Source organism: Cibotium barometz, chromosome 8 (genome assembly GCF_041138505.1).
Source record: "Cibotium barometz isolate CiBa-2024 chromosome 8, ASM4113850v1, whole genome shotgun sequence".
Lineage (NCBI taxonomy): Eukaryota > Viridiplantae > Streptophyta > Polypodiopsida > Cyatheales > Cibotiaceae > Cibotium > Cibotium barometz.
The window spans coordinates 37,077,265-37,105,181 of record NC_141053.1 but is presented as its reverse complement, the minus strand read 5'-3'; the positions used below and the strand labels follow the sequence as shown (position 1 = coordinate 37,105,181).

At 38.9% G+C, this 27,917-nt stretch overlaps 1 protein-coding gene across 2 annotated transcripts; it reads left to right on the top strand.

The window, feature by feature from the left end:
- The first annotated feature begins 4,769 nt into the window (after nucleotides 1-4,769).
- On the top strand, nucleotides 4,770-8,740 carry LOC147636219 (uncharacterized). 2 transcript variants are annotated; one of them, XM_086801650.1, is made up of 5 exons: nucleotides 4,811-5,159; nucleotides 5,338-5,871; nucleotides 5,963-7,187; nucleotides 7,552-7,706; nucleotides 7,911-8,740. In XM_086801650.1, the coding sequence occupies exons 3-5, from the start codon at nucleotides 6,188-6,190 to the stop codon at nucleotides 8,244-8,246; spliced, it is 1,491 nt and encodes a 496-aa protein (XP_086657776.1). In that variant the 5' UTR covers nucleotides 4,811-5,159; nucleotides 5,338-5,871; nucleotides 5,963-6,187; the 3' UTR covers nucleotides 8,247-8,740. The 2 variants fall into 2 exon arrangements, with proteins under 2 accessions (XP_086657775.1, XP_086657776.1); XM_086801649.1 differs by lacking the exon at nucleotides 5,338-5,871 and having other exon boundaries at nucleotides 4,770-5,159.
- The last annotated feature ends 19,177 nt before the right edge of the window (nucleotides 8,741-27,917 follow it).

Genomic DNA, 27,917 nt, shown 5'->3' with positions numbered 1-27,917 from the left:
GTTTGTTGACTAAGAGGAATTCATATGTCTATGTCCCCATTTCCTTCTATTCTCTTTTCTTCTCACAAGTTACTTCTTTTACATGCTTTCACAAAATGTCAGGAATGATTGATAGGATTATCCTTTACTTGTGAATGCCTCATCAATGGACACTTTTATATTCAAATGGGTGATGGAAAGCACAAATTCTTTCCCCCCAGTAGTTTTTCCCTTATTAAGAATCATAAAGTGTCTTGTTCACATGATTTTTTTTCAAATGCATGAAATATCAACAATCATTTATTTTTACAATATAATTCCACACAAACAATCATGATAGTTACAATCTAATCATTTATTTTTACAATGTATTTCCACACACACAATCATGATAGTAATCCCAAATATCTCAAGGAAGAACCTCGAAGTATAAAATTCATGAGGTTATCAAATCGTTATATCTACTAATCTTACATCTTAAATCCAAGTGGCGAATGGAGAATTAGGATAGTGCCATGTGCCAAATAGCACCACAATGCAAGCCTACATATACACCCCCACTTTTCTATAAATATCTCAAGGAAGAACCTCGAAGTATAAAATTCATGAGGTTATCAAATCGTTATATTTAATAATCTTACATCTTAAATCCAAGTGGTGAATGGAGAATTAGGATAGTGCCATGTGCCAAATAGCACCACAATGCAAGCCTACATATACACCCCCACTTTTCTATAAATAGTCATGATGATCATGAAAAATACAAAAAACAACCCCCAAAACTTTAACAAGTTTGTGAGATATCTATTTTCATAAATATCTAGTGATCTTACATCTCAAAGCTAGGTGATATTTGGAGACATAAAATTGGTGCCATGTGGAAAAATGGTTCCACTCAATAAGACTACATGTACAACCCCCCCTGACTGGTACATTTCAATGTAAAGACACTTAAGTAAAGAAGCAAGGGGTGTTTGGTTGTTTGATATGTAAACATTGAGGGCCCCACATAATTTATTATTATTGATTTAAAAATAACACATGCACACATGCACGCACGCACACACGCACGTACAACCATATGCACGTACACATGTATGCACGCAGAGAGAGAGAGAGAGAGAGAGAGAGAGAGAGAGAGAGAGAGAGATTTTTAGAGAGAGAGAGAGAGAGAGATTTTTCTAAGCTTGGTAATGTTGTTTGATTCAGAGTTGGACTTACGCAATCCACCTAATAGTGGCCCTTTATCTCTTAGCACCCACACACATGCACACACCCAAGCATGCATACACCCATGCACAAACGCATGTGTGCGTGCACACACACACACACACACACACACACACGTGCGCGCGATGCTGTTTGATTCAAATTTGGGGACTTTTCACTCAAGCTAGCTTCCTACTAAAGTGACCCTTTGGTGATAGTTTGTAAGAGCATTTATGCACAATATGCCATTATATTATTTCTTATATGGAAGAGTGACATTAATTTGAACCTCATTAAAGAAATTGGGCATTGCCTTAATGTTATAGATTTCTCACACATGATGGAGAGAGAGATGAAGTTTGTGCTTTTTACAAAGTGTTAAATTAATATCTCCTATTTTGAAAACATGGTGCATTAAAAAATAACAATTTTAGAAAGGAAATCCTTTAATTTCTCTTATTTTTAAAACATGGTGCACGAAAATATTTAAAGGCGATCCTTAATTTAGCTAGCACTATGATTGATGTTCTAGTAGGAAACAAGTGCCACAACTACACTTAGACTTACTCGTAACTTTAGATTCCATGTCAAGATGCTTCAAGAACCATTAACATCACATAAGCTTTTATGTGTATGCTTGTAATTGGCTTTGATGTTGCTATTCTCTCTCTCTCTCTCTCTCTCTCTCTCTCTCTCTCTCTCTCTCTCTCTCTCTCTCTCTCTCTCTCTCTCCCCCCCCCCCGCCCCCTCCGAAGGGCCTCTTTATAACTTATTTTGGCTCTTCGAATTGTAACTTTTCCATATTGAAGTGGAATCTTTTACCTTAAGGATCCCCTTGGCTTAAGAACATACGTTATTGTGTAATTTTATATGATTATTACATCCTTTACAATTTTTCGACTACTACTGAGCATATGTAACCTCAACAAATAACTGCACACTCAAGTTCCCCTAGTTTGTGAGGAATGGGTGGCTACTAATCTAATGGATTGAGAAACTATGCTTGGTGAGGGTCTTTTAAATTTTGGATGACAAATTCATAAGAATGTAACTTGAAAATACTTAATAGCTAGAAGGTCTGACTTGCTTGATGTTATTTATTGATGGGCAATAAATTGGAGTACCTTTAGGTACTTATCTCGACTCTCAAAGGAGTGATACCATAGTTGACAAATTTATACTAGTTAAAAGTGATGGTCCCTATTATTAGGGGAGAATTTAGCAAAGCATTAACTTGTCATAAGAATGCAACTTAGAAATACTTAGTAACTACTAGAAGGTCTAACCCATTTGATGATATTTGTTGATGGTCAATAAGTTGGAGTACCTTTAGGTACTTATTTGGACTCTCAAAGGAGTGATGCCATAGTTGACAAAGTTATATTAGTTAAAAGTGACGGTCCCTATTATTAGAGGAGAATTCAACAAAGTATTAATTTATTATTGAAGCATAAAGTAAGTAAGAATACCTTTAAATTGGAAGCATTGACTCAAAAGTACTAAAAAGAAATACACAATAGTTAAAGCTAAATCAATGGTTGCCCACGGGCGCGTAGTTGAGTTGGTAGAACGGTTGGGTTCAGGCGAGAGGACCCAGGTTCAATGCAATTAGGGCTACGCGACGTGGGTATGTGTGTGTGTGTTTGAATATATATCGATCTCCCTCACACAAAGCTAAAGCAATGGTTAATCTTCACCTCACTAAGGTAGGCCAAATCTCATTATATATGGATGAACCTTGTGATGCCTTTGTAAGAAAGCAAAATTTGCATTGTCTTTTTTGCATTCTTAGGTTGGAAGCTTGTGCATGCCACATGTTAAGTTTACATTAAGAAGCTGCCAAACAAGGGTCCACAAGTGGACATCTACAAGTTGAAAACCATTCAACTTGTGTTGGTTAGACAAGGAGTAGAAGGTGCAAGAAAAGGATGAAAACTCGAAAAAAGGTGGGCAATGCCAAGATTTAAACACAGGTTCACTTGGTGGTATCCTCTTTGTTATCTATTTCTCGACGTTTCCCCCCCTCTATTTATGATTAGAGAGAAAGGGCTCTAATGGAGCCTTATAGTGGCTATTGTATACTAGTTGCCTTCCATGCACGATTGTTTTTTGATGCATGTCTGTCATGTTTTAGGGATTTGAATGTAAAAGAAGTTAATTTTTTTAATTTGACTGTCAAAAAATACAAATGAAAAAAAAACCCAACAAAGGACTCATTCAAACCCTTCAAATTGAAGGGTTGGGTAAAACGTAAAATATGAACCTTGCTTCCATGGGGCGGGGCTCTTAATCGAGCATCTCGTGGTGGTTTGTTTCACATATTCATTAATTGCCTGATTAGTTAATTAATTTTTTAGTAGACCCACACAAGCTAAGGTCTGAACCTAAGTTTTTACACATATTTTTTTTTAATTTTGCAAGCTGTGTCTCTCTCTTTGGCTGACCGCCATTACAACTCTCTCTCTCTCTCTCTCTCTCTCTCTCTCTCTCTCTCGGAGGCAGACAACCTTGCATGCTTTCCTCCAGCTTGAGACTTTATAGGTGAGCTTCAACCCTTGTAATCGCTTCAAAGAATCTCTCTCTCTCTCTCTCTCTCTCTCTCTCTCTCTCTCTCATTTGGAGGCAGACAACCTCACAGGCTTTCCTCCAGCTTGAGACTTTATAGGCAAGCTTCAACTCTTGTAACCACCTCAAAGCATCTAGAGCCAATCTTTGTTCTCAGTATAGCCAACTAAGGTTTTGCTTCGTAGTATAAATGCACATGTCTAAGCTTCCTTCCCTCTCAATTAATTAATTAATGTAAAAAAACGTTTGGGATCCATATTGTGCTTATTTTCAAGGGTAAAAAATTACATATTGTAGTTATAATCCCACCATTTGTAAAAAAATTTAATGCTAAGTCTCGTTTCCTTTTGAGCATCACTTAGAATTTAGCATTTCCATTAATTTCAAGGTTTGAAAATTACACATTCAATAGTAATCCCAAAATTTGTATGCTAAATCATGATTACTTTACCTTCACTTTGATTGGTTGAGAAAATCAAAATTTTTAGACCTCGGTTTTTTCTTACAGGATTCCGAATTAAAAGTCTTAGAGGCTGTTCTCACGTAGGTCACCAGTGGCCTCACTGTTGCAGTCATATGGCTGTTTTGCTCGACACCACGGCACCCGGCCAACGAGTGGGAATGCACAATCTTTTAGTGTGCTTGGGTGGGTAGTTTGTGTAGGTGTGTGATCTTTAAAACGGGGGTCCTGACTCCTTGGGGCATGATGAAGGCTGCATGAGGTGTGCTCCATGTGTGCTTCATTTCAATGACTTATGAGAAGGGGGAGGGACACATGGTGAGGAGCTAAGAGGCCCACTATGGGTGGTAGGTAGTGAGTGAGGAGGGGGGGATGACGTGCAGAGCATAAACCTCAATTTTATTATTTTGCTTGCAAAAAAAGGCGTTTCCCTTGTGGTGGTCACAGCGTGTGCGTGTGACCGTTCTTAACGGCTCATTTATGCCGTCACATCTCCCTACGACTTTTTTAATCTTTGTGCCAAGTGGAATCCAAGGCACCCACAAACATTATTATTAATTTTAATATAAATAATTAAAGGTCTAACTAAGGTCTATGATCTTGAGAAGCCAATTTCCCATATATCCAGCAGTTACTCACCACTACAATCCCTTACAAAAAATAAAAATTGAGCTGCTTACCATTACAATTCCTGCTTAATTATGTTGCTCAGCATCCTGCTTAATTAAGTTCCTCAGCATTATAATTCCTGCTTAATTGAGCTTGCTGTCCATTCTCATTCACTTCTCTTCTTCCACATTTGCAAAAGCCCAGATTTTGTTTCTGTTGCCTGGCTGGCTATGGTGGCTTTCTTTGTATTTTTAAAGTGGAATTCCTGCTAGAGCATGCAAAAGAATTTACCATGCAGGTGTTCCACCTGTCTGCGAGAAAAGCAGACAACAATCAGGTGAGCTTCAAGCAATTCATCTTCGTTTGCTTTCATCTTCAAAAAAAATTTAAAACTCTTTAAGACAATTCATAGAAAATTCTCTTGCAGTGAATTTCTGATAAGATCGTTAATAATTAATCCTCAATTAGGACCGGTAATCTACAGTTAATTGAGTTCTCATTTCGTGAGAAATCAGACCCAGAGAAGAGCTTAGAGAGAGAACCCATTTGCTACAGGCTACTACCACTTTCCCTGTATTAATGCACCGCAAAGACTTTGCTGTTGATAGGATGATGCGTGTCCATACATTCTCTCTACTCTGTCTTCTCTCTCTACTTGGCCACCCCCAATTGGCTTACTGTCAAAGTAAGGTCAATTCTCTCTCTCTCTCTCTCTCTCTCTCTCTCTCTCTCTCTACACCTCTTCTACCCACACGCTACCCCAGCTTTGCTTGCTGCCCCAGTTAGCTTCCCAGCCCTATTTGCCTTTCCCCTCGTGCTCCCCTTCTTCTACCCTTTGCTAACTAATTGCACCTCTCTGCTACATGCAATCCAACCCTTAATTGTATCTCCCGCATATTTTAGGCACTCCCCACGCTTTAATCTCATATTATGGCACCGCCCATTGCATGAATATCCCTTAACTCACCCGTCGCACTCATTGTGTCCCCCGCTAGTTGCCTGCATTCAATCTTTTGATTAAATGCCATGTTTCCGGCACTGCCCATCAGGTAATTATGTTTAATTTTGCCCCTAATCGTACTTGGAAAACGTAATTTGCTTCAGCTTTGATGTTTAGGAAATGTTTTTTGTTGGTTGCAGAACACCCTGGAGATTTGTAACTTTAGCAGATGGTTCCAAATGTGCGGATGTCACTTTGATTCCAGCAATTTGTATTTCATCTGACGGTAGAGGATGGTGAGTTGCATGTTCAAGCTGTGCATGTTGTCTGTTGAAGCTGGAGGGGGCACCCAGTTCTCTGCTCTTAAGGTATAGTGGAACCTCTGAAGTGTTCATACTTTGATCAACGAGAGACAGAATTCTGCAATGGGTTCATGCTTGGCCAAGCCAGAGAGCAATTCTAGAGCCTCTGTAGTGGTGCCGTACTCATCACCCCAGGCCAAACGCGCCCGGTTACGCCTGTATGGCACAGAATTGTGCCCCTTTACATCCAGAATAAGGATTGCCCTCGAGTTCAAAGGCATACCAGTGCAGGTCTTATGGCTGTGTGCCGATGATGAGAAAGGGAGAAGCAAGCAGTTGCTTGTATACATGTTACCTGATGGGAAATTGCCCATCCTACAACATGAGGAACACACTATCTCTGGCTCTTCAGATGACATTTTGGAGTATATAGAGGCAACTTTCCCCAACCCAAGCCTCCTAGGTAATGCTCATTCAAAGGGGGTGCAAGAGTGGGTCGAATTTGTCCGCGACACTTTCAGCCCACTTATCATCAAAGCATTATACAATGGAGATCTCTTGTCTCAGCAGGACACCTTAAAACGGCTGAATGCTGCTTTCGTGAAGCTTGACGCAACAATGACCAAATACAGCTCTAAGGGTCCTTACTTCTACGGTGACCAATTCAGTCTTGTAGATGTGTACCTCATACCTTTCCTTCTCTTGGCACGCCCCCTCGCTTACTTTCAGGGTATCGACATAAATCCCGCCCAGACTCGTTTGTGCAGCTATTGCACACACATGACTAGCTTTGCCAGTTATGCTCCGATCAGAATGGATCTGGACCTGTTGCAAACATCTGTATCGAATGCGCTAGCACAGTGTGCACCCCCGCCCTTGGTATCCATGACAGTTCTGCAGCATCAGAGCATATTGGGCCATTTTGAAAAGCTTGTTCTCACAGTGGATGAGTTGATTGTAGCTGCCAAGCAGCCTTCCAGAATTGTTGATCCAGTCAAAGGAAGCCTTGCAATGCAGTTCAAGAAGTTAGCAGCTGGATATGCACACTTGCTGGAGTTTATGTTGGAGCATGCTCAAATGGAAGAAAGGGTGATCTTTCCTGCTCTCGAGAAGGCTGATAGAGGTTTGTGGAAGTCTTTCTTTCTGACCATGAATCTGTCCTTGACATATGACAGTTGGATTTGATATTTATCCGTCGAGATTCTAAGAGAGAATGTTGCATTTTGGTGACACTTCGCTGTGTATAGTGATATATGCATGTACATGTGCGTTTATGAGTGCATGCATGCATGTATGTTAGTACCGATGTAAGTACTAAGACATAAGTATCTATGTCTGTGTGTGTGTGTGTGTGTGTGTGTGTACATGCTTATATAAATACATACATATTTATGTATATATATATATATATGTGCACGCGCGCGCGCACACACACACATGTATAGCTTTGTAATGCTCATGATATGTCCTATGCACAACCCACACAGGCTTAACAACGTCAGCCAACCAAAGCCATGCAAGGGATTTGCCTGTGATGAATGGAATCAAAGAAGATTTGAAAGCAGTGGTAGCACTTGAGCAGGGAAGCCATGGTAGAAGGGAGGCCCTTCAAACTGTAGCCACCCGCCTAAGAGCTCTCCAGGTAAAAGTCTTCTACAGCACAAATACAAAAAAGAATACAAATGATGACTTTTCCCAAACCCAGACTTGTGCCACAATGTAGGGATTCTACCCTATCCAACAGTCAAAGGGTAGCTAATTGTGTGTGGAGATTTTGTTTAATAGGCGTAATTACTCGGAAATGGAAGAATGGGTCATCCTAACTTTCACTAATTGACATGTGCAGGCTCACATGGTCGAACATTTCCAGGAGGAAGAGATGGAACTACTTCCTTTGCTTAATGCTGCAGGTGTGGGAAGCAAACAGCAAGCAGCTCTGGTGGGCAGGTGCTTGAGTATCATGGAATCAATGCACGCGCACATGTTTCCTTTTCTATTGTCAGGGCTACACTCACATCAGATCCATCAGTACCTGAATCTGCTTCAGAAGTCACTGGAAGAGGGCAAGAACGCCTTCCTGATGAGGATGATGACAGCACTAAAGCAATCGGATGATGAGTATGCATTTGTCTGGGCTGAGGTGAAGGAAAGGCTTCCTGCATTGGCTTCCGTAGCCTCCTAATCTCTTGAACATGGGATGCTGTTTTCAATGTGACTGCAAAGGACTGTATACTAGGCAGTGTTCAGGAGTCTTCACTAATAATGCCATTTACTTAGACTACGACGACGGCATGCATACAGTGCTAGTGCTAGTGCTGCGTGCGTGACCACGAGTTTGCCCATGGTTTGGTACATGAGCAAGCAGGTGTTCTCATAGAATGTGGCAATGACTGAGTATACTAAGTCCTCATAGAATGTGGCAATGACTGGGTATACTCATTGACCTCATAGAATGTGGCAATGACTGAGTATAACTGCATGTGGTACTGTTCTTCTTAACTTGCTGCGGAGCTCTTGTAGCTTTTTAGCACACATTGATTGATACTGCATGTGATACTGTTCTTTTTCTTCTGAACATGCTGCGGAGCTGTTGTTGTAGCTTCGCGCAAACATTGTAATTGCATTTTGTAGTGTGAAAAAGATTGATGCACCTGATGTGGGAGTGCGATTCTTAAATCACTTGAGATTCTAATCATTTAATCTCTCTCTCTCTGTCTTCTGTCTGCGCGTGCACGAAAAACCAACCAGTTTTCAAAGGAGGTGTGAGGGGGGGGAGGGGACAGAGAAGTAGTAAGACAGGTGAACACTGTCACACCCTTCCCACGTAACGTAGCCAACTTCAAAAGAAAGGGCAAAAAACCAGTAGGAGGATGCCTTCCAATCACTTTCTTTTGCCCCCTCTAAGTTACATAGAAAAGGAGGTTCAATTGGGCTTTTGATAAAATCTAGGGTTTTGGAGGAGATGTGTATAAAAAAACCAAAAAAAAAAACATAACATAACATAAACTTCAAAATGGTTTTGGAAAAAAACGAATAGGATCGATCCCCTTCCAAATCACTTTTTTACATAATTGGGCTTGTTTGAACAATGGTTTTAAGCCCCTTGGATCTCCAATCCACTAGGATGGGGCTTGTATCCATTTTTATGTCCATTGCTGAGCTTCCTAGCAAGTTGAGTTGAAGGGAAGGGGGATGGGGCTTATATCCATTTCAGGTCCATTGATGAGCTTCCTAGCAAGTTGAGTTGAAGGGAAGGGGTGGGGGTGGGGGTGGGATGCTCTTTTGACTAGTTTATATATATTCTTCATCATTCCCAAGTTCTTGGGCCAGGTGGGGGTGGGGGTGGGATGCTCTTTTGACTAGTTTATATATATTCTTCATCATTCCCAAGTTCTTGGGCCAATGCCTTAGATTTCCTAAATGAATCCAGCTTCACTTGTGCTCTAAATCCAACTAAGTTGCGTTTATCTATCTCCCTCCTGATCCTTTAAGGCTTTTTCTATATCTTTTTCCTAGTCTAGTCTACTTCAAGGAATTCTTCCAAATTATTGACTTACGCATGTTGCTGGATCTTTAGATCCATTCTAACTTTGAGAAAGATAATAATTGTGTCTTACCCTTAGATTGAGGTTAAATTTTCCTTTTTTCTATTTCATTATACCTTGAAAATAATTATCTTCCAAGGTCATACCTTGAATGGATTTTGATTTTAATACAATCATCATGATCTAGCTTGTTCTTAATGGAGGGTTTACTACTAGATCCTTTCTTTGCTCCATGTCACTTTGAGCCTCTTATTTCTCATAGGTAGATTGCTTGCTTCTTTAGGGAGAGTGAAGAAATATTTGGGTGTGTAACACGGGTATGCTTTGTAAGCGCAACTATGTGAAAGTGAAGAAATTATTTGGGTGTGTTAACATGCGCATGCTTTGTAAGATCAACTATGTGAAAGTGAAAAATGTTTGCCAAGGGGATCTTCTCCTTGATGCATCCCCCACCACCATGGTTTTGATTTTATTTGTGATGTCCCCTTGAGAAAAGAACATTGTGGCTTGTGGCTTGTGGCTTGTGGCTTGTGGCTTGTGGCTTGATTCACATCCTAGGAGTTGTAACAAACCAAAATGTATAGAGAGAAACATAGGTATGAAGGGGTGTGGCTTTTCATACCTATGTTTCTCTCTGTACATTTTGATTTGCCTTCCTAGATTCTTCTTCATTTAGATCTTATTTTCGGTCCTCCTTGTGGATTTGTGATGACATATTTAGTTCTAAAATTTCAGGGTTTGTATATCATAAAGTCAAAAAGTGTTACATATTATTTTAGATTTTTAGGCTTCTATTCTTAAATGAAATTTGGGGTTTGTGGCTTGTTCCCCTATAATGACTACAATTTGAACCCATTGACTAGCTTAGGCACCAACACACCATTTGAAAACACCATTTGAAATAAAAAGCTTAAAAGTTCAGTCTCCTATGTTTGCTACAATTCCACAACTTACAATGTTGATTATGATGGCCATGCTAGTGCTCGTAGGTCTTACCTCAGTTAGGCTTATAATGTAAGTTATGATGGTTGATTCTAGAGATCTAGTTATATTTACATCAAGTTTAGAATAGAGCGTAGACTTCTAGGTGGGCTCTTAGCAAGCCCAATTATCCTTGATGCAATTGGCCCCAATGGAGGCCTCTTCTTTGTGCTCTTCTTCTTCTTGTTTTTCGATGTAGCTCTTAGTCTTCTTCATGTTGATGAAGCTCTCTTGATCTTCTTGATTAGAGCCTTTGTTGGTTCAATTGATGAAGCTTTCATTACAACTTCAATGATTACGTTAACTTCAGTAACAAAGTTTATTAGGATGATAAAAATGATGACCTTTGTCATCAACAATGTATGCATAAGAAGCCTCATAATGATTTTAGGTAGGGTTTGGGAAGGTCTTCACTGAGAAAAAGTCTCGTGGTAGTGTCTAATCCCTTTGACAATATAGAAATGAAAGGATTAATAAATGAATGCCAAACACACTCCCAAAAGCATAAAACAGAGAATAAACTGATTTGGAGTGGATATTTGGAGCACCAAATCAAAGGGCTTTTACAATGTGAGATGGCAGACAGCTGTAGAGTGGATCGCCAATGGTATGAATGAGTCCTCAATAGTTTAAATAAATTGATATTAGTATTGATTAATCACTGATTAGTGATGGTATTTTTTTGGGTATTTGGAGCACCAAATCAAAGGGCTTTTACAATGTGAGATGATAGACAACTGTTGAGCAGATCACCAATGGTATGAATGAATCCTCAATAGTTTAAATAAACTAACATTAGTAATAATTAATCATTGATGGTAATTTTTTGTTTGCACTATAGAGAATGGGTCAACTTAGAGAGTGAAATCAAAGTGCCAAATGATGGGGCTTTTGCAAAATAAGCATAAACCAAATATTAGCAACAACCATTGATGACATTTAAGCTTATAAATACAAGATTAATCATTCTTAAACTTAATCTTAGTTTTACCAAAGATGCCCTCTATGAATGCCACAGGCCTACACCAATTGCTACAAGTCACCAATCAATAAATTGAGCCCACCATCATGTTGGGCATGCTTGAAAACCCTTGCAAACTAAGAGGAATTAGCTGATGTTGAAGGATAGAACTCAGGATCTAAGTTTCCTTTAAAAAAATGATGTTTTGAACGTGTGTTGATGGCGATGGAGACATCAATCGACAAAATGCTTTGAGCTATAGCAAGTGTCTTGAGAGAGCTTCCTTTCGATGTAAAAATATTGGTAAATAGTGCTATGTGGATTTTTAGGTGAAGAGAAACAAAAGCTTAATTAGGGCTCAACTAATAAATGTCAAAAAGATATTATTAAGGAGATTATTTGGTGATGAGAGAAGACTAGAACTTGGCTCTGAACCATGTTGAAAATCATGTTGGATTCCAAATACTGATTAAACTCATGATTAGCACTAAGCAAGATGATTAAGATTAATTACATAATATTAGCACTAAGCAAGGCATAATGATGAGAATGAGAGAGTGTCCTTCCATTAGATTAATTACATAATATTAGCACTAAGCAAGGCATAATGATGAGAATGAGAGAGTGTCCTTCCATTAGATGAGTACCTCATTAGATGAGTGAGTAAGTCAAGCTAATCAAGCCTACTAGCACTAAGCAAGAGTGCCTCATTAGATGAGTGTACAAGAGTGAGTAAGTCAAGCTAATCAAGCCTACTAGCACTAAGCAAGATGATTAAGCACTAAGCAAGGCATAATGATGAGAATGAGAGAGTGTACTTCCATTAGATGAGTGCCTCATTAGATGAGTGTACAAGAGTGATTAGGTCAAGCTAATCAAGCCTAATTGCTAATAAAGTTCCATGATTCTCTCCCTTGATTATCTCCTTCATTTTAGCCTCCACTACTCTAGGTGCAAAAGTCAATAGAGGTGTCCACAGTGAATGCAATCTCGCTCCTTCTACAACTCATGGATTCTTCCACGTTTACTAGCATCTTAAGATCTTTACTGCAAGGTGATTACACGGATTTATAACCTTAGAACCTAATGCCCTCATCCCCATGATATTTTGGTGTTTATTTCAATAAAGAGGTAGGGATGGGTCTCAATTTAGAAAAAAAGAAGATGCGAAGAGGTAGATACGGGTATGACGGGTCTCAATATACAAAAAAAAAAAGAGACACGAAGAGGTGGGGATGGGTCTCAATATACAAAAAAAAGAAGATGCGAAGAGGTAGGGATGGATCTTAATATTAAAAAAAAGAGATGCTAAGAGGTAGGGATGGATCTCAATATAGAAAAAAGAGATGCCAAGAGGTAGGGGTGGATCTCAATATAGAAAAAAGAGAGATGTTAAGAGGTAGGGATGGGTCTCAATATATATAAAAAAGAGCACCTTTGCAATCATAATTGGGGTGTTTAGTGTGTTATAAGGTCATGTAATATCTATAGTCAAGAGCTTGGTACTCCCTATAAATGTGGAGCTCTCTTGGTGAGGTAGAATTGTGTAAAGCACCAATACTTTACCAATTAGGTAAAGATAGGGGATTCCATGTGCGTGTGGATGTGTTAAGAGAAGCATTAGCAAGAATTAACACTCAACACAAGGGTGAAACATGCTACAATATCCAATTTACTACGCTATAGTAGAAGGTTATTACATGTAGAAAAGAATCCCACCACAAAGAATCTCAATTTTACTATGCTATAGTAGAAGGTTATTATATGTAGAAAAGAATCCCACCAGAGAGAAATAAGTATTAGGAAGTAAGTTTTGGTTTTTTTCCATTTCCCATGTGTGACCCTTAGATGCCTGACCCTAACCTTAACCCTTAAGGTAAGTCCTAACCCATGCTCCACTAGAGCTTGTTCCCATGCTCCCATGCTCACAAGCCTAATGTGGGTTAGCCTCCTAGTATATGCACACATAATGTGCATATAACAAGTTTTCCATTCAGCATCACTTTTTGCTATAAAAAATCATCTCATACTCTTGTGCAGATACATACCCTCGTCATCTCGCTGCTACCTTCATGAGCATAGTTGGCCAAAACCATACACAACCTTTCTCACCAGATTATATCATTGATCCTTGCAACATGATGTAGTGGGGCAGACTCCCAGATGAGACAACATGGCGAGGTATGGAGTTAACTCTTCATGTGCTCCTAAATAAGGGCCTTACATTTTTTGGTGGAATAATCAAGAGAGATGTTTTCTCTGCAGAGGTGGATCTTAGCGTGGATATGACTTTCGGGATAGCTTATTAAGCCGTCATGTAAAGCAAGGGAAAGTGTTAGTATAGCTTTATAATGGATGTGGAGATTGTGGTATGGTAGCACAAAAATTAGGCATGAACATTGTTTGTATTGATCCCGAAGAGGATGTAGTGGAGGGTGTCTTGATGAAGATTTCATTGTAGTGCAGTAAACATATTTATTTGTGAATATTCAAGTGACTGGGTCATGATCTTTTCTGTATAGCAATTATTTATGATTGTGTCATAATCTTATTTTTCATATTAAAAAAGAGAGAAAGAGGGTGAGAGTAACACATGTTGGGGTTTTGCAATAAGACATCATTCCCCTCTGCAACGATGTTTATATACGTATAAACCAATAAAGAATCAACATTTTCTGTATTGTGTGGATGAATAAGGTCGTGAAGCATTTGTAGACTCGAGGATCTATACGCAAAACATGAGTTAAGTAAGTTTTGTTGAGAAATGAGAAAAAAAAATATAGAGAGAGTGAACAAAGAGAAGGACAGAAAGAGTGAGTGAGAGAGAAAGCGAGAGAGGGAGCGAGAGCAAAGAGAAGGGAAGAGAGAGAAAGCGAGAGAGGGAGCGAGAGCAAAGAGAAGGGAAGAGAGAGGGGGGGAATAAAAGAGTGAGAGAGAAGGGTAGAGAGGAAAGATATAGAGAGTGAGCAAAAAAAAAGGATTGAAAGAGTGTGTGTGTGTGTGTGTGTGTGTGTGTGTGTGTGTGTGAGAGAGAGAGAGAGAGCACGAGAGAGGGAGGGAGGGAGGGAGGTGAGAGTGAGAGTGAGCAAAGAGATGGACTGAAGAGTTAGCAAAGAGAAGGGTAGAGAGAGAGAGAGAGAGAGAGAGAGAGGGAGAGAGAGAGAGAGAGAGAGAGAGAGAGAGAGAGAAGGTGAGCCAAGAGAAGAGGATGTAAGAGAAGGATAGAGAGAGAGAAAGAGAAGGAGATACAAAAAAGAGAGAAAGATAGTGAGATTTAGCCAAAGACAAGGGAAGAGAGAGAAGAGGATGTAAGAGAAGGATAGAGAGAGAGAGAAAGAGAAGGAGATACAAAAAAGAGAGAAAGATAGTGAGATTTAGCCAAAGACAAGGGAAGAGAGAGAGGGAGGATAATAAGCTTGAGCAAAGAAAGGGACTGAAAGAGTGAGAGAGAAGGGTAGAGAGGAAGATAGAGTGAGAAAAAAAAAGAGTGAGAGAGAGAGAGAGAGAGAGAGAGAGAGAGAGAGAGAGAGAGAGAGAGAGAGAGCAAAGAGAAGGGTAGAGAGAGAGAGAGAGGGAGGTAAGAGTGAGAGTGAGAGAGTGAGAGTGAGGGTGAGCAAAGAGATGGAATGAAGAATTAGCAAAGAGAAGGATAGAGACAGCAGAGAGACAGAGAGAGAGAAGGAGAGCTAAGAGAAGCAGAGAGAGAGAGAGAGAGAGAGAGAGAGAGAGAGAGAGAGAGAGAGAGAGAGAGAGAGAGAGAGAGAGAGTTAGCAAAGAGAAGGGAAGAGAGAGAGAGAGAGAGAGAGAGAGAGAGAGATAGTTAGATAGATAGAGAGAATGAACAAAGAGAGAGAGAGAGAGAGAGAGAGAGAGAGAGAGAGAGAGGATATAGAGAGCGAGACAGGGAAGGGGCATAAGAGGTAAGAGAAGGATAGAGAAAGAGAGAGAAGGATATAGAGAGCGAGAGGGGGAAGGAGGATAGGAGGTAAGAGAAGGATAGAGAGGGAGGGTGGGAGAGTGAAATGGAGGGAGAGAGAGGAGAGAGAGGGAGGGTGAGAGAAGGAGAGAGAGGGGTGAAAGGGAGGGAAGAGGTTGAGAGGAGGAGAGAGAGGGTGGTGTGGGTTGGTGGGCGATGGTGGGACAAGGAAAGAAACAGAGGGATGAGGGTGGAGAGGAGAGAGAGGGATGGTGGGAGAAGGAGTGAGAGGAGGGTGGGAGAGTGAACAAGAGGGAGGGTGGGAGAGTGAACATGAGAGAGAGAGAGAGAGAGAGAGAGAGAGGGAGGGTGGGAGAAGGAGAGAGGAGGATATAGAGATGGATATAGTCCACACCACACTCTCTCTCCTAGAGAGAGGGAAAGGGAGGGAAGAGAGAGAGGGGGAGGGAAGAGGGTGGGAGAAGGAGAGAGAGGGTGGCTAGGCTGGGCTGGGCGGTGGTAGTGGTAGTGGTAGCAATAGTTAGAGAGAGATTGTTCAAGTAGAGAGAGAGGGTAGCCAAAAAAATCTCTCTCCACCAAGCTCGCTTGGTGGAGGGAGATTGTTCAAGTAGAGGGAGAGGGTAGCCAAAAAAATCTCCCTCCACCAAGCTCGCTTGGTGACCATCCCCTATTGATGCAAATATACTATGCTCCTTTGTGACTAGCATTATGCTCTTATTTTTCCCTTAAGAAGAAGTGATACAAATATACTGATATGCGAATATGGTATGTTCCTATGTCACTAGTAGTAGTGATTCTAAGATGGTTAGCCAAAGATGTTGCAAAGTGCAATTGAAAGTTTCCTAACAGAGTAAGCCTCTTGAGGTGTGATCCCTTTGACACTAGGCTTTTTTTCAAATATATAAATGTAAGAGTGGGTATTGAATGCCCTCGGTAGATTCAAACTAGGTCCACGAGAGGCCTGAGTGCTATCACTCAATCTAGTGCCCTTTGTGGTGTGTGACACCTACTTGAGTGTCCACAGGAAGGTTTTTTTAAAAGAGATAATGTATAGTGTCCACAACAAGGTTTATATATAGGTATAGTAATATTGTCCACAATAAGTTTTTTTTTAAAGAGATAATGTATAGGTATAGTATTATTGTTAAGAAAATCCAATTAAATACATAGTGCTTTCCAACCTTAACATTGTCTTACATCTAATAACCTATGTTACAAGACTTGATGGCAACATGATGACACCAAAATACATATGCAACATTCCATTGGAACGTACGTACCTATCTTGAAGGGCGTACCCATTCAAAAACTAGTACCTCATATACATTCAAAATAATTTTACATTTAAAAAATATCAAAACATTCCAAGGTACACATTGATTAACAATGGAGCACATTCCAACCTTGGGATTTTTAGACATTTTTTATTCAAGATTAAGCCTTTTTCATTGAGCATACTTTAAGTCGTTCCACTACTCCACTATGCGTAGGAGCCATGGTGAGGTGTCTCTTGATTCCGCACTTCTTGTAAAGGAAAAATCTTATCTACATCAAATCTTTTGTGTCTTAGTTTCAAATATAAAAAATCCATTATTTAAACTTTCTAACCCATGATCCTTTTTCTTATGAAAATATACCCTTAACAGTGGATCACTAATGAAAGATTACTCGCAAGTAGATCTTGAAGATTAATCTACTTGAGGGTAGGCAGTGATGATGAACATGGTGATTTTTCCATCGCGATGCTCATATGGTTTTGAGAAGATTTTTCTCTTTTCTATTGATGACTCTTTTTGTTTTGATGTACTATTACAACTTTGAGGCTCAAGAGTATTGTATTTTTCTTATTTTCTATGTAATCAAGAGTATTGTAGTAGTGAATATGGGATTAGAAGAGATAAAAAAATTACAAGGTTAGTAAGGCAAGTGACAAGGGAGATTCTTGGGGAACAAGAACACAACCATCATTTTCATTTCTCATTTGGTTTTGTATGGTAGAGTGCTACACTTTTAATGGGCATGCACTTGATGCTTTTTCATTAGAGGTGTTGAATAATACTATTGATTTGGACTTGCTTACTATGTAGTTGATGTAGTGTTCTTTGTCTTCTTTCTCTTTCTACAAGATGAAGAGTGAATAGCTTGATATTGGTGGATGATCAATGAGAATGATTGGAATCAAGCTCCAAGGTGGAACTTAAGTTGTCATTGTCAAACTTGATGGATCCTTACATAAAGAAAGATGGGTGTTTGGCCAACCTTGTGGTAGGAGTGTTTAATGACTTATTAATGATGTTAAACCTACTTGGGGGAATTATTTTGTTCTTTCTCCTTTTTAAGAGAAGGTTCTTATTTTCTCCCAAGATGTTGTTTTTCATCATGTAAATAAGTAGATGCTTGTATCCTTATGTGTACTCATAGATACGACCCATTGAGAAATCATGTGAAAAGGTTCTTATTTTCTCCCAAGATGTTATTTTTCATCATGTGAATGAGTAGGTGATTGTATCCTTATGTGTACTATGTGAACTTGGAATTTTTGGCCAATGATCACAATGTGATGTGATTGTTTTATTGACCCTTGAAGCTTCAACCCCTTCAAGAGACGGTGGTGGACATTGAAGGTTCCCCAAGTGTAGATTGATGTTGTCAACAAATGATGTCAATGTTGATGTGACAAGGCTTCTAGTGTGGTGGTGTTTCTCTTTCTTGCCACTTTTGGCGAGATTTGTGTTTATTGTACTTGCTTAATCATTGCTTCCCTCGAGGTGGATGTACCCATGACTTGTTTAGCCTTTCCCTCTCTTGAGGTTAAAGCTTTATGTGCATGGATGTATCATTTATAATCATGTTTCTAGAATTCACATCCATTGACTGATATGAAATAGGAATTATATGGAAGATAAGGATCACCAAGTTCATACACAAACAAAAATGAAAATATGCATCTTGCATTGAGATTTGTGTGATCTAGAATCCATTAGATACATATTGTGTGTACCTTAGGGATAGATATCCTAAGGTCATTTGGTCTCTAATTTTACCATGGTTTACAGGTGTAGGCACGGTAGGTGGCTCCCTTGAGAGAGAGTGTTATTCATTTTTTTAAATAATAATCCCTCTGACACCGAGGATGTTAGGAGTTCTCTATTTCATTAGCTATCCTATGCCCATTTTGGAATATCAAAAGAGGGATATCATTCCTTTGATTTTATTTGAGAATCTTAAAAATAATTTTGCTGCAATTATCTACCTCTCCACATCATCACTCTTTTAGATGCACTCTCTTTTAAAGAAATCAAGTTATCAAGAGCATCCACATCCCCTTCCTTTATGTTTCTTTGTATTTCTTTAATGTCTTTAATTTCTGACCTCATGCCGCTCTTACTCTAGCCATACCTCTCTACCATAGGCATTAAGCATTTCTTGTGTGTCTTGAATTGTTGTAATCCATATGCATTGAGGGCTTCTTTTGTGTCTTGAATAGTTGTAATCCATAGGCATTGAGGGCTTCTTTTGTGTCTTGAATAGTTGTAATCCATAGCCACACCTCTTTACTATAGGCATTGAGGGCTTCTTATGTGTCTTGAATAGATATAATCCAAAACACTTTACGAGAAAAGATACCATAATCTAGAGATTAGCCTAGATTTGGGGATTTGTCTCCTTACCCGTAAATACTTAAAGATGGAGGTATTACGGTTGGATTTATCTTCTTGGAAGACACTATAACCAACTCATCAAACATGAGGGAATTGGGTTTACTCTTCATCATGAGCTAAAGTGTGTACATAAAAGCCTAGTATGAATCAGGTAAAGCTATGAGAACAGTAGACACACCAATGAACTATTCGGATAGGCCTCATCAAAATATATGCAAGCTACTCTCTAATAAGGATCTTTGATCCTTGTGGGAAACGCATCCATATGCTTAAACTCTAATTGCTTGTGCAAGTATAGACCACTTGTGCCTTGGTTACACACATGACTTAAGGGGCGTATTTCAACTTGTACAATCTATCCTTGAAGTCTACATATCTTGCCTTATGTGAACATTGGGCATCACAAATCCTAGGGGCTAGTCACAATACACCTCCTCCTTGATATGCCCATTAGGAAAGGTATATTTCACATACATTTGCATTACTAGCCACTTCTCTTAAGAAGCCAAAGCTAGTATCATGCAAAAGGTGGCCAATCTAGCTGTGGGAGAAAAAGTAAAATCCCTCAACATGTGCAAAGCCCTTTGTCACTAGTTATGCCTTGTACTTCTCTCAATGAATTAGATTTATACTTAGCCTTCCAAACCCACTTAGTTATGATGACCTTGCACATCTCTGGAAGTTCTACAAGATCCCAAGTGTGGTTCCCCAATGATGGAGACATACTCATTCCGCATGGCCCCTTCTACCTCTATTTCCTCCAAACTTGCCTTTTTAACTCAACCACCATCAAGGCCATGTTAGCAATGTGTGCATGTGCTCACTTCTTCTTCTCTAATCTTTTTGATCAGTGATGAATAGTTTCTAGCTCGTCAATCACCTAGAACCCAGAGAGAAGCTCTCATAAATAATTAATCTGTGTAATAACTTGCTTGGCTACTTCTCTATCAAAAAACTTCTCTGACCGTAGTTAATTCTTAAGGTTCTCCTTGTCTCACTTATTGTTATTTCCATAATAGTTTTGTAAAACTACCCAAGCCTCTGATGATGTGGTAGTTATCATGTGTAGAATCAGAGCCATCACATGATCACAGGACGATGACACACACTATTTGTAGTATTTTGTAAAACCACCCAAGCCTCTGATGATGTGGTAGTTATCATATGTAGAATCAGAGCCATCGCACGATCATCACAGGATCAATGTTAGTGATGATGACACACACTATTCCTTATCCTTTATGCTAAAACAAGAGGTGAATCTAGTGGTATTTTTTGTGATGGATCTTTAGATCCAAGATTGGACTTAGCCTCACATTAATCCTAGTATAGCTATCTTCGGCAACTCATAAGAGTCCAAAATTGGACCTTACTAAACTTCTAGAGGGTATAGTTGGTTCCATCTAACTTCCCATCACCAAATGATGGTGGTCAAGTGTGAGTTCAGGTTGTGCCATTTCTCTAAATGTTCTCCCAAAGGTACCCACCACTCACCCCTAAGCTTTGTTTAGAGCCTTAGGCTTTTTTCCCACCGTGCACTCTAGTAGAGAGGATGTCATGCACATACAAGGGTAAGGAACTTTGATGGTAATCTAGGTAGAGAGGATGTCATGCACATACAAGGGCGCACAATACAGTGAAGAAAGATCTAAGTTGTTGATCTCAATAGAACTATGAATTCTATATATAGTATCCAAGGTTATCCATATCATAGGTTGAGTGGTCCAAATGGACTTGACCGACCACATTACCCAAACATATTAGCCTCTACTACAATGGAGACTTATAGTCTGTAGCCTCTATACCCATTCGTCAAGGTTGTCTATCCATTCGAGCCCTACAATCTAAGGAGAACTACGAAGATCTCCTTTTATCCAAGGGTGCAGCCAATAGACTCAAACTTACATGCATCCTACTTGACATGGTTTCAAGTCTACATAAGCTATCTTCTTCTACCCAAGAGTGCAACTAATAGACTTGCACTTACATGCATTCTGGTTGGCATAGTGTCAAGTCTACATAAGATGTCTCCTAACCATCGAGCCACACATGGCCGTGCGAGTTAGTGGTGGGCACTTTGATGCTCAATATAATGGCTACTCCTCATACATGGGGGCTTAGAAAATAGAGCAACCGCATAGTGACAGTGAAAAGGGTGGAGCATTGATTTCCATCAGCTTGCTACTAAGGATAAGTTTGAAGTAAGAAGATAACATCAAAAAACCCAAATGAGTATGTTGGCATTGATAAAGATCATTGCAAGCTCATGAAATAGTAGTAAAGATAAAGATCATTGCAAGCTCATGAAATAGTAGTAAAGATAAAGATCTACAAGTCTATAAATATAAAATAGTAGCTTGATGTAAAATAGTAACCAAGATCCTTGCAAGCTCATGCCAAGGATCTGTAAATTTGTAAAGATAAAATAGTAGCTTGATGTTAATTGTGATCTCATGAAAGCAATGAAAAACTTGAGAAATAATCTCAAGTGGATTATAAGAAACAGTAGTACCTTAAGAAGAGTAAATAACCTCAAGCTACTGTCAAGCATGCTCTAGAAATCGTGATGATGACCTCCATGACAAGTAGAGAAAGCTACCAGTCAAGAAACACAAGCTTATAAATGAGGATGAAACTTTAGATATCGATAAAGATGAGCTTAAGGACTTATTTCCAACTTGCCTTCCAACAAACTAGAATCAACTATTAAGACTCCCGGCCACAACTCTTCTTAATATGGCCAATTTTATTCTAGTCTTATTGTGGACTACAAATTATCCAAGAACTTAAGTTCAAATTCAACTGAATAAATTCATCGAATCTTTTATCATCATTGGGTAAATCAAATGTAGAACATCCATAAAATTAGAGGCTAGTGCGTGCTTGAATCCAACTCGAATTCATCCAATCCGAAATAGGGTCCAAGCTCACTTCCTCAAATTTTTAACATCAATGTTATATTTGGTCCATCCTCATTTGTTGTGACAAGCATCAAATTATTTATAGAATTGGCACCACAACCTAACTTAAGTATTTGCTTACCCAAGATTGTCATAGAGAAATGTCCTCCTCTTGTCCACCCCCTCTTGCCCATTGATGAGATTAAATCAATATAAGGACTTGTTTATGTAATCCCATACATCTTCACCCATTTTATATCATTTTCCTACCATAATCAAATATTTCTAGCTCTTGCTAGTGAAGGATCTTCTCCCATCTTGATAGTAAAAATTGGTACATATCACCACATCAATCAAACCCATTTACCCTTATTAGAGTGGCATTGGAAGGCAGTCATTTAACATTGTTCTTATGCCTATTTATGGTAGATGGGTTTACATGGAATGAAAAACATTAAGCTTATGCATAATCTTTAAATCAAGCTCCTTCAAAAGTAAGCACCAATCTAGCTAAGCATTTAGTTAAGGCTACGTTGTGCTACCTAAGTATAATAGGGTCCATGTTGGAAATAAATTATATGGCCTCTAATTATAGCTACATGGCTACTAGATAGCTCTATTTTGTAGGCCCCCTTTATACGAAAATTTGCAATGATTCGAAACTACCAAAATGCTAGGCAAGACATGCTTTAACATTGAATGGTGAATGTTGGAGGCTAGATGGTTAGAGACCACTTGGGAAGGTTTATTGTATTGCTAAAAAGGCTATACATGAGTGCATTGATGCACTAAGGGTTGAAGGTGATATTAACAAGGCACCTTATTCTTTAGCTATGATGTCTAAATGGGCATCGAAATAAGTTTGAACAAGATGCACCAAGACACGATAGACTTTTTTTATAATCTAATATTATCTCAATTTGGTGGTCTAATTGTAGGGTCAAATTGGACCCAATCATGAGTGGTTGAACATGGCTAAAATTAATACATACTATCCTTCAGAGCCTATATAGAGTTTGGTAATATAGCCCCTCATTTTGCATTGACTCATAGCCTATATAGATTTGGTAGTATAGCCCCTCATTTTACATTCACTCATAGCCTACATAGAGCTTGGTAGTGTAGCCCCTCATTTTACATTCACTCATAGCCTATATAAAGTTTGGTAGTGTAGCTTATATAGATTTCGGTAGTGTAGCTTATATAGATTTTGGTAGTGTAGCCCCTCATTTTGCATTCACTCATGTACCTTCAATACTTGTGCACCCTTGTATTCTCTATGTAGATACACTTTATCACATTAGTTTCCAAGCGCACTATCAAAGCTTCTACTTGTGCACCCGTATGAATCAGATTATAGTGTATATGCTTCGTGCATATGTCTCTAGAAAATCATCATATTGGAAAAAATATCTTCCAATGATGGAATTTGCCTATAACAGTTTTAAATATACGGCTATTGGTTTTAGTTCGTTCAGCAGCCCTGATAAAAGATTTGATAGGCTTGCAAATATATAAACAGCTCTTCCACAACTTATGGAGAGTAGACATCAACCTACAACAGGTATAACTTCGCCCACAGTTATCAGCAGAAACTAATCATGTGGGTACTTCAAATTACCAGGACATGTGTAGTCTATAGCTCCACATGGGCAGAATCGCCAAAAGCAGTTGTATGTGAAAGTCAACTCCAAAAATAGGTCACGTTTTACTTTTTTATCAAATTTTAATTTGCATGTCCATCTACACACTTAAAGGCTTCCTTTGAGCATACTAACTAATTAAAAACTCAAGCTTCAATTTTCACTTAATTTTAACACTTAGAATTTTTGCCTACTCTGAAAAAACTGCTAAAAACGTGCTGGAATTCATTATTGAAATTTGTAACATCCAAAACTTAGAATTATCTTTAGTCATAAGTTAATTAATGTGTCAGAGGTATTTTACACTCTCCCCGTTAAGAAATCGTCGTCCTCCACGATAAAAACATCTTATTCTCAATCATTAGACCTTGAAAATTAGTTTTTCTTACTCAACTATTATACTTGATATAGTACTTGAGAAGTCGTATGGTTTTGACTTTCAAGAAAACTCTAAATATCCATATGTATTCATCTTAAGATTTTTTCAAGTAGCCTTGGAAAGAACGACTTGACAACTTGCTTGTCTAAGATCTTAACTTGATATAATAAGCTCTTAACTGTATTCTTCATTTCTTACCTATCTCTTGGATAAAATCAACATACTTGGTAATCACTGCGTCTATTAGACTCAATACTATAGCATTATTTTCTCGCAGTATTGTGCTCTCTTTCATTTATATCTCTGATATATCTTATCTTAAATAAACGACTATATATGTTAAGCTAGTCATTGATATGCTAGAGTTTAGTAGGTCTCCTAAACTCGTCTTAATTTCATAAAATTTAACTCCAAGTAAGAAACTAGATAGATTTTGAGGCATTACACAAAGTAACTTGATCTTGTAAATCAGTCACTATCCATGTCATAGATAAGCCTTCTTGGAATCATAACTTAATAAACAATAATAAATCTCATGAAAATAATTATCGTCGCATTATCTTAAACTTCAAGGTAATCAAAGAATTTGCAAACTCTTATTTTTCACTTTACTTGGAGCTTTAAACTTAGTCAAATTTCTTCCTCAATAGAGAAATCCTCTATTCTTTCTTCAATGAAGGAGCTTACAAAAGAGTGAAACACTTTTAAACTTTACGACAAATGTAGCTACATAATCTTTTTATTGATGGACTTGCAATCTCCACAATAGATATAGATTTTTCAATCAACACTTATTTACTTCACGATGATAATTTACTATTTAACAAGAAAATAGTATACTACATGAAATCCTTTTCTTGTTGCTTCAAAGCAAACATCATTCTAAATTCTACATCACATCTTTGACACTGTAAGCAATTGCCATATCCAAGATTCTTATCATATAAGCAAAGAATCATGTAATCTCAAACAAACATTCACATAATATAAATCTCTATGAATTAAAGTATAGCATCTCAATCAATCACCATGTATGTGTCTATCTCAAAGATTATGTTTCATCATCACCATGCTCCACAACTCAATAAATCACCATGTATGTGTCTATCTCAAAGATTATGTTTCATCATCACCATGCTCCACAACATGGTTAGTCATAATGACCAAAATCTAGCCAATCTAGGGCTTTCTCCACCCAACCTCCACATATCCAAACGAACTTATATACATATATCCTCTCCTTCGATTCTAATTGAATACCAACATAACCTTGCTCTTGCCGTTGTATTCGTCTAACAAAAGCCAAATCTCTAGGCATCATGCTATGAGATTCGATTCGAACATCATATCGCCAAGCTGTCTATGAACTCCACCTACCCCTGCTAATCATTCAATGGAGTTCTTATACTTATTCTGCCACTTATAGGGTGTGAATCGCTTCTACCCACTACCTCATGTTCAAGGGTCCACACCACTTCCACAACCAATAGAGGTCTGGCATGAAGCACCTCCAGACTATCCACACCATCCGCTTCTCGACACAACACCTTCACTACCAACTTGGATGACACGAGAAGGCAGTTACCATTAGGAAGGGGCATATTTTAACCACTCTGTATGTTAACATGGTCTCATCTACTTGACCTATCGTCGTAAGCTGCTTTACCATCTTACTCGTGCAAAACAGGGACTTACCTTTTGTAAGACGATGCTAGAACATATAAAGTAGCCTTACCATGAGCTTAATGTACATAGTTCTATAGGGAAAGCCTTCTAACTTAGTGAACATAGTTCCTTAAAGTGACTAGTAATAAAGACCAGACTATTTTTAAGTTAGCCGGCCTAGTGTGAGAACTAGTCATTTGTATATGTCATTTTTGTGAGCTCTCCTTCTTCCCTCTTCTTGCTTACTTGTATGCTTTTAAGTTCATGCTTGCTAGATGGATGCATGCTTGAATAGGTGTAATTGTAGGCTTCCCTCTTCGATTACCTTCTTCTTCTCTTGCTTTTTGCGAGAGAGAACCATTGCGAAGGACCATCTCTTTTTGCCTCCGTCTAGGCAAAGAGTATTCCGGTGTGAACGGAGTGGGGACGCGATGCACGAGGTAGTGCACCATATTTGGATAATTGTAAATTGTAGCGCTAAGACAAAACCCAATAACACATGCTACGACAAGGCTAAGGTTATCTCTTGGCTTGAACAGTGGGAGGGTCGGATTGGAGTGGAGGTTGGGGGTGCGGGTGTAGATGCGGGTGCGGGTGGGGGTGGAGGTGGAGGTGGAGGTGGAGGTGGGAGTGGGAGTGGGAGTGGGAGTGAGGAGGGGGACGGGGACGAAAGACCATAAGGTATGACAATACTTTAATTAGGTGAAGGTGACATCTCCACATTTAGAAGAGCACTTTGAGTTTTTAAAGTCAAGGATAGTCATAGCCATATAGCATGTGAATGTACTTACATGGTGGATCTAAATAGTATCATCAATAATACGCATAAGCATCTCAAATTGGACACCACCAAGAATAATTATGGCCTTGTAATAAAATAAAGTTATCTAAAATAGTAAATCCACGAGATAGTGTACCTCACGAAATATAGCAAAGCTATCACAAAATTAGATGTACCATGTCCAAATTAGAGAAAATATCGACACCTCAATTGCCACCCCCACCTTGTCACAAGCTCATTACTTGCTCTAGAATGCATCCATAATGCTTTTCAAAAAGTAAAAGACAAGAACCAACATGAGGTGATAATCTTAGGCTACGATTTACCATGAGTTGCATAATCAAGAGCAATATCAATAACCTTCGATGAGTTGCCCAAGTGGATGGCAGAAGCCTAGCATGCGCTTACTTACTCCTCCTCAAGATCCTTTGCGACCACTCCATCCTCATCGTCAACTTCATAAGTTCGTCCTGCAGCACCATCTTCTGCTAGGAGGTGCACTGCTCTTCTTCATCCATATGCCGCTTCGTGATTCTACGCGTGAACTACAAGAGCGTGCATGTAAGGCGATTCTCAAAGATGCTTTTCAGTGACGCTTTTCAGAGAACGCAACTGCGCAGGAACAAGTATATGAGAGCTCTAATGCAAACAAAACAATATACTCAATGCAAATAGGAAGCCTCCGAATCGCCTCATAAGCCTTTCATTAATATTGTGCTTTTTGCGAGCTGTTTTTGACAAATCTATTAGTACCAAGCGGATAAACCTCCTTGCATGCTTCTTGTGCAACCCAAGTAATTAACAAAATCTCATCAATTACGTGTACTTAATAATCGTTGAAGTTTACACATTTGTCTGTTTAGACACACTCGTGAATAAAAAGGACCATGCAAGTGTTGCTTGTGTACACTGCGCTGCTATTTGTGCTACTTTGGGGATTACCTGTGATGAGCATGGCAATGATAACTATAAAGATGCATCGCCAACGAAAGTGAAGATGCAATCTCATGGGATCGTTAGCATATCTCCACTTCCTTATCATGTACAAATTATCCTGTGCATTACAGACGGGCCGAGGACAGCATCCATGACTTTCAGCTAGTACAAAATTGTGCGTGCACATTAATTGTAAGTCCTCGAGTAAGTCGAGTTGTTGATTTTGCTATTCCTACATGATGATTATCTACTGTTTTCGACAGCTGTACTATATCATTAATCATTCTTCTTTTAGGTTTGTTGTCTTTTGCTGATGCTGATTGCTTGCCAGGCACACAATCTTGGGTTACAAGACTAAAGTATAACAACCTCCACACTTAGTGTCCAAGAAAGATTGTAGCATTGATTCTGCACTTTTGATCTTGGTTCTTTTATAGGTTTTAATTTTAAAATATTGATATCG

Excerpts from the sequence above, each read along its gene's own strand:
- LOC147636219 (XM_086801649.1), top strand. The coding sequence starts at position 6,188 with ATGGGTTCATGCTTGGCCAAGCCAGAGAGCAATTCTAGAGCCTCTGTA. Across the intron at positions 7,188-7,551 it reads TCTCGAGAAGGCTGATAGAG|GCTTAACAACGTCAGCCAAC; the intron begins GTTTGTGGAAGT and ends CAACCCACACAG. Across the intron at positions 7,707-7,910 it reads CCCGCCTAAGAGCTCTCCAG|GCTCACATGGTCGAACATTT; the intron begins GTAAAAGTCTTC and ends TGACATGTGCAG.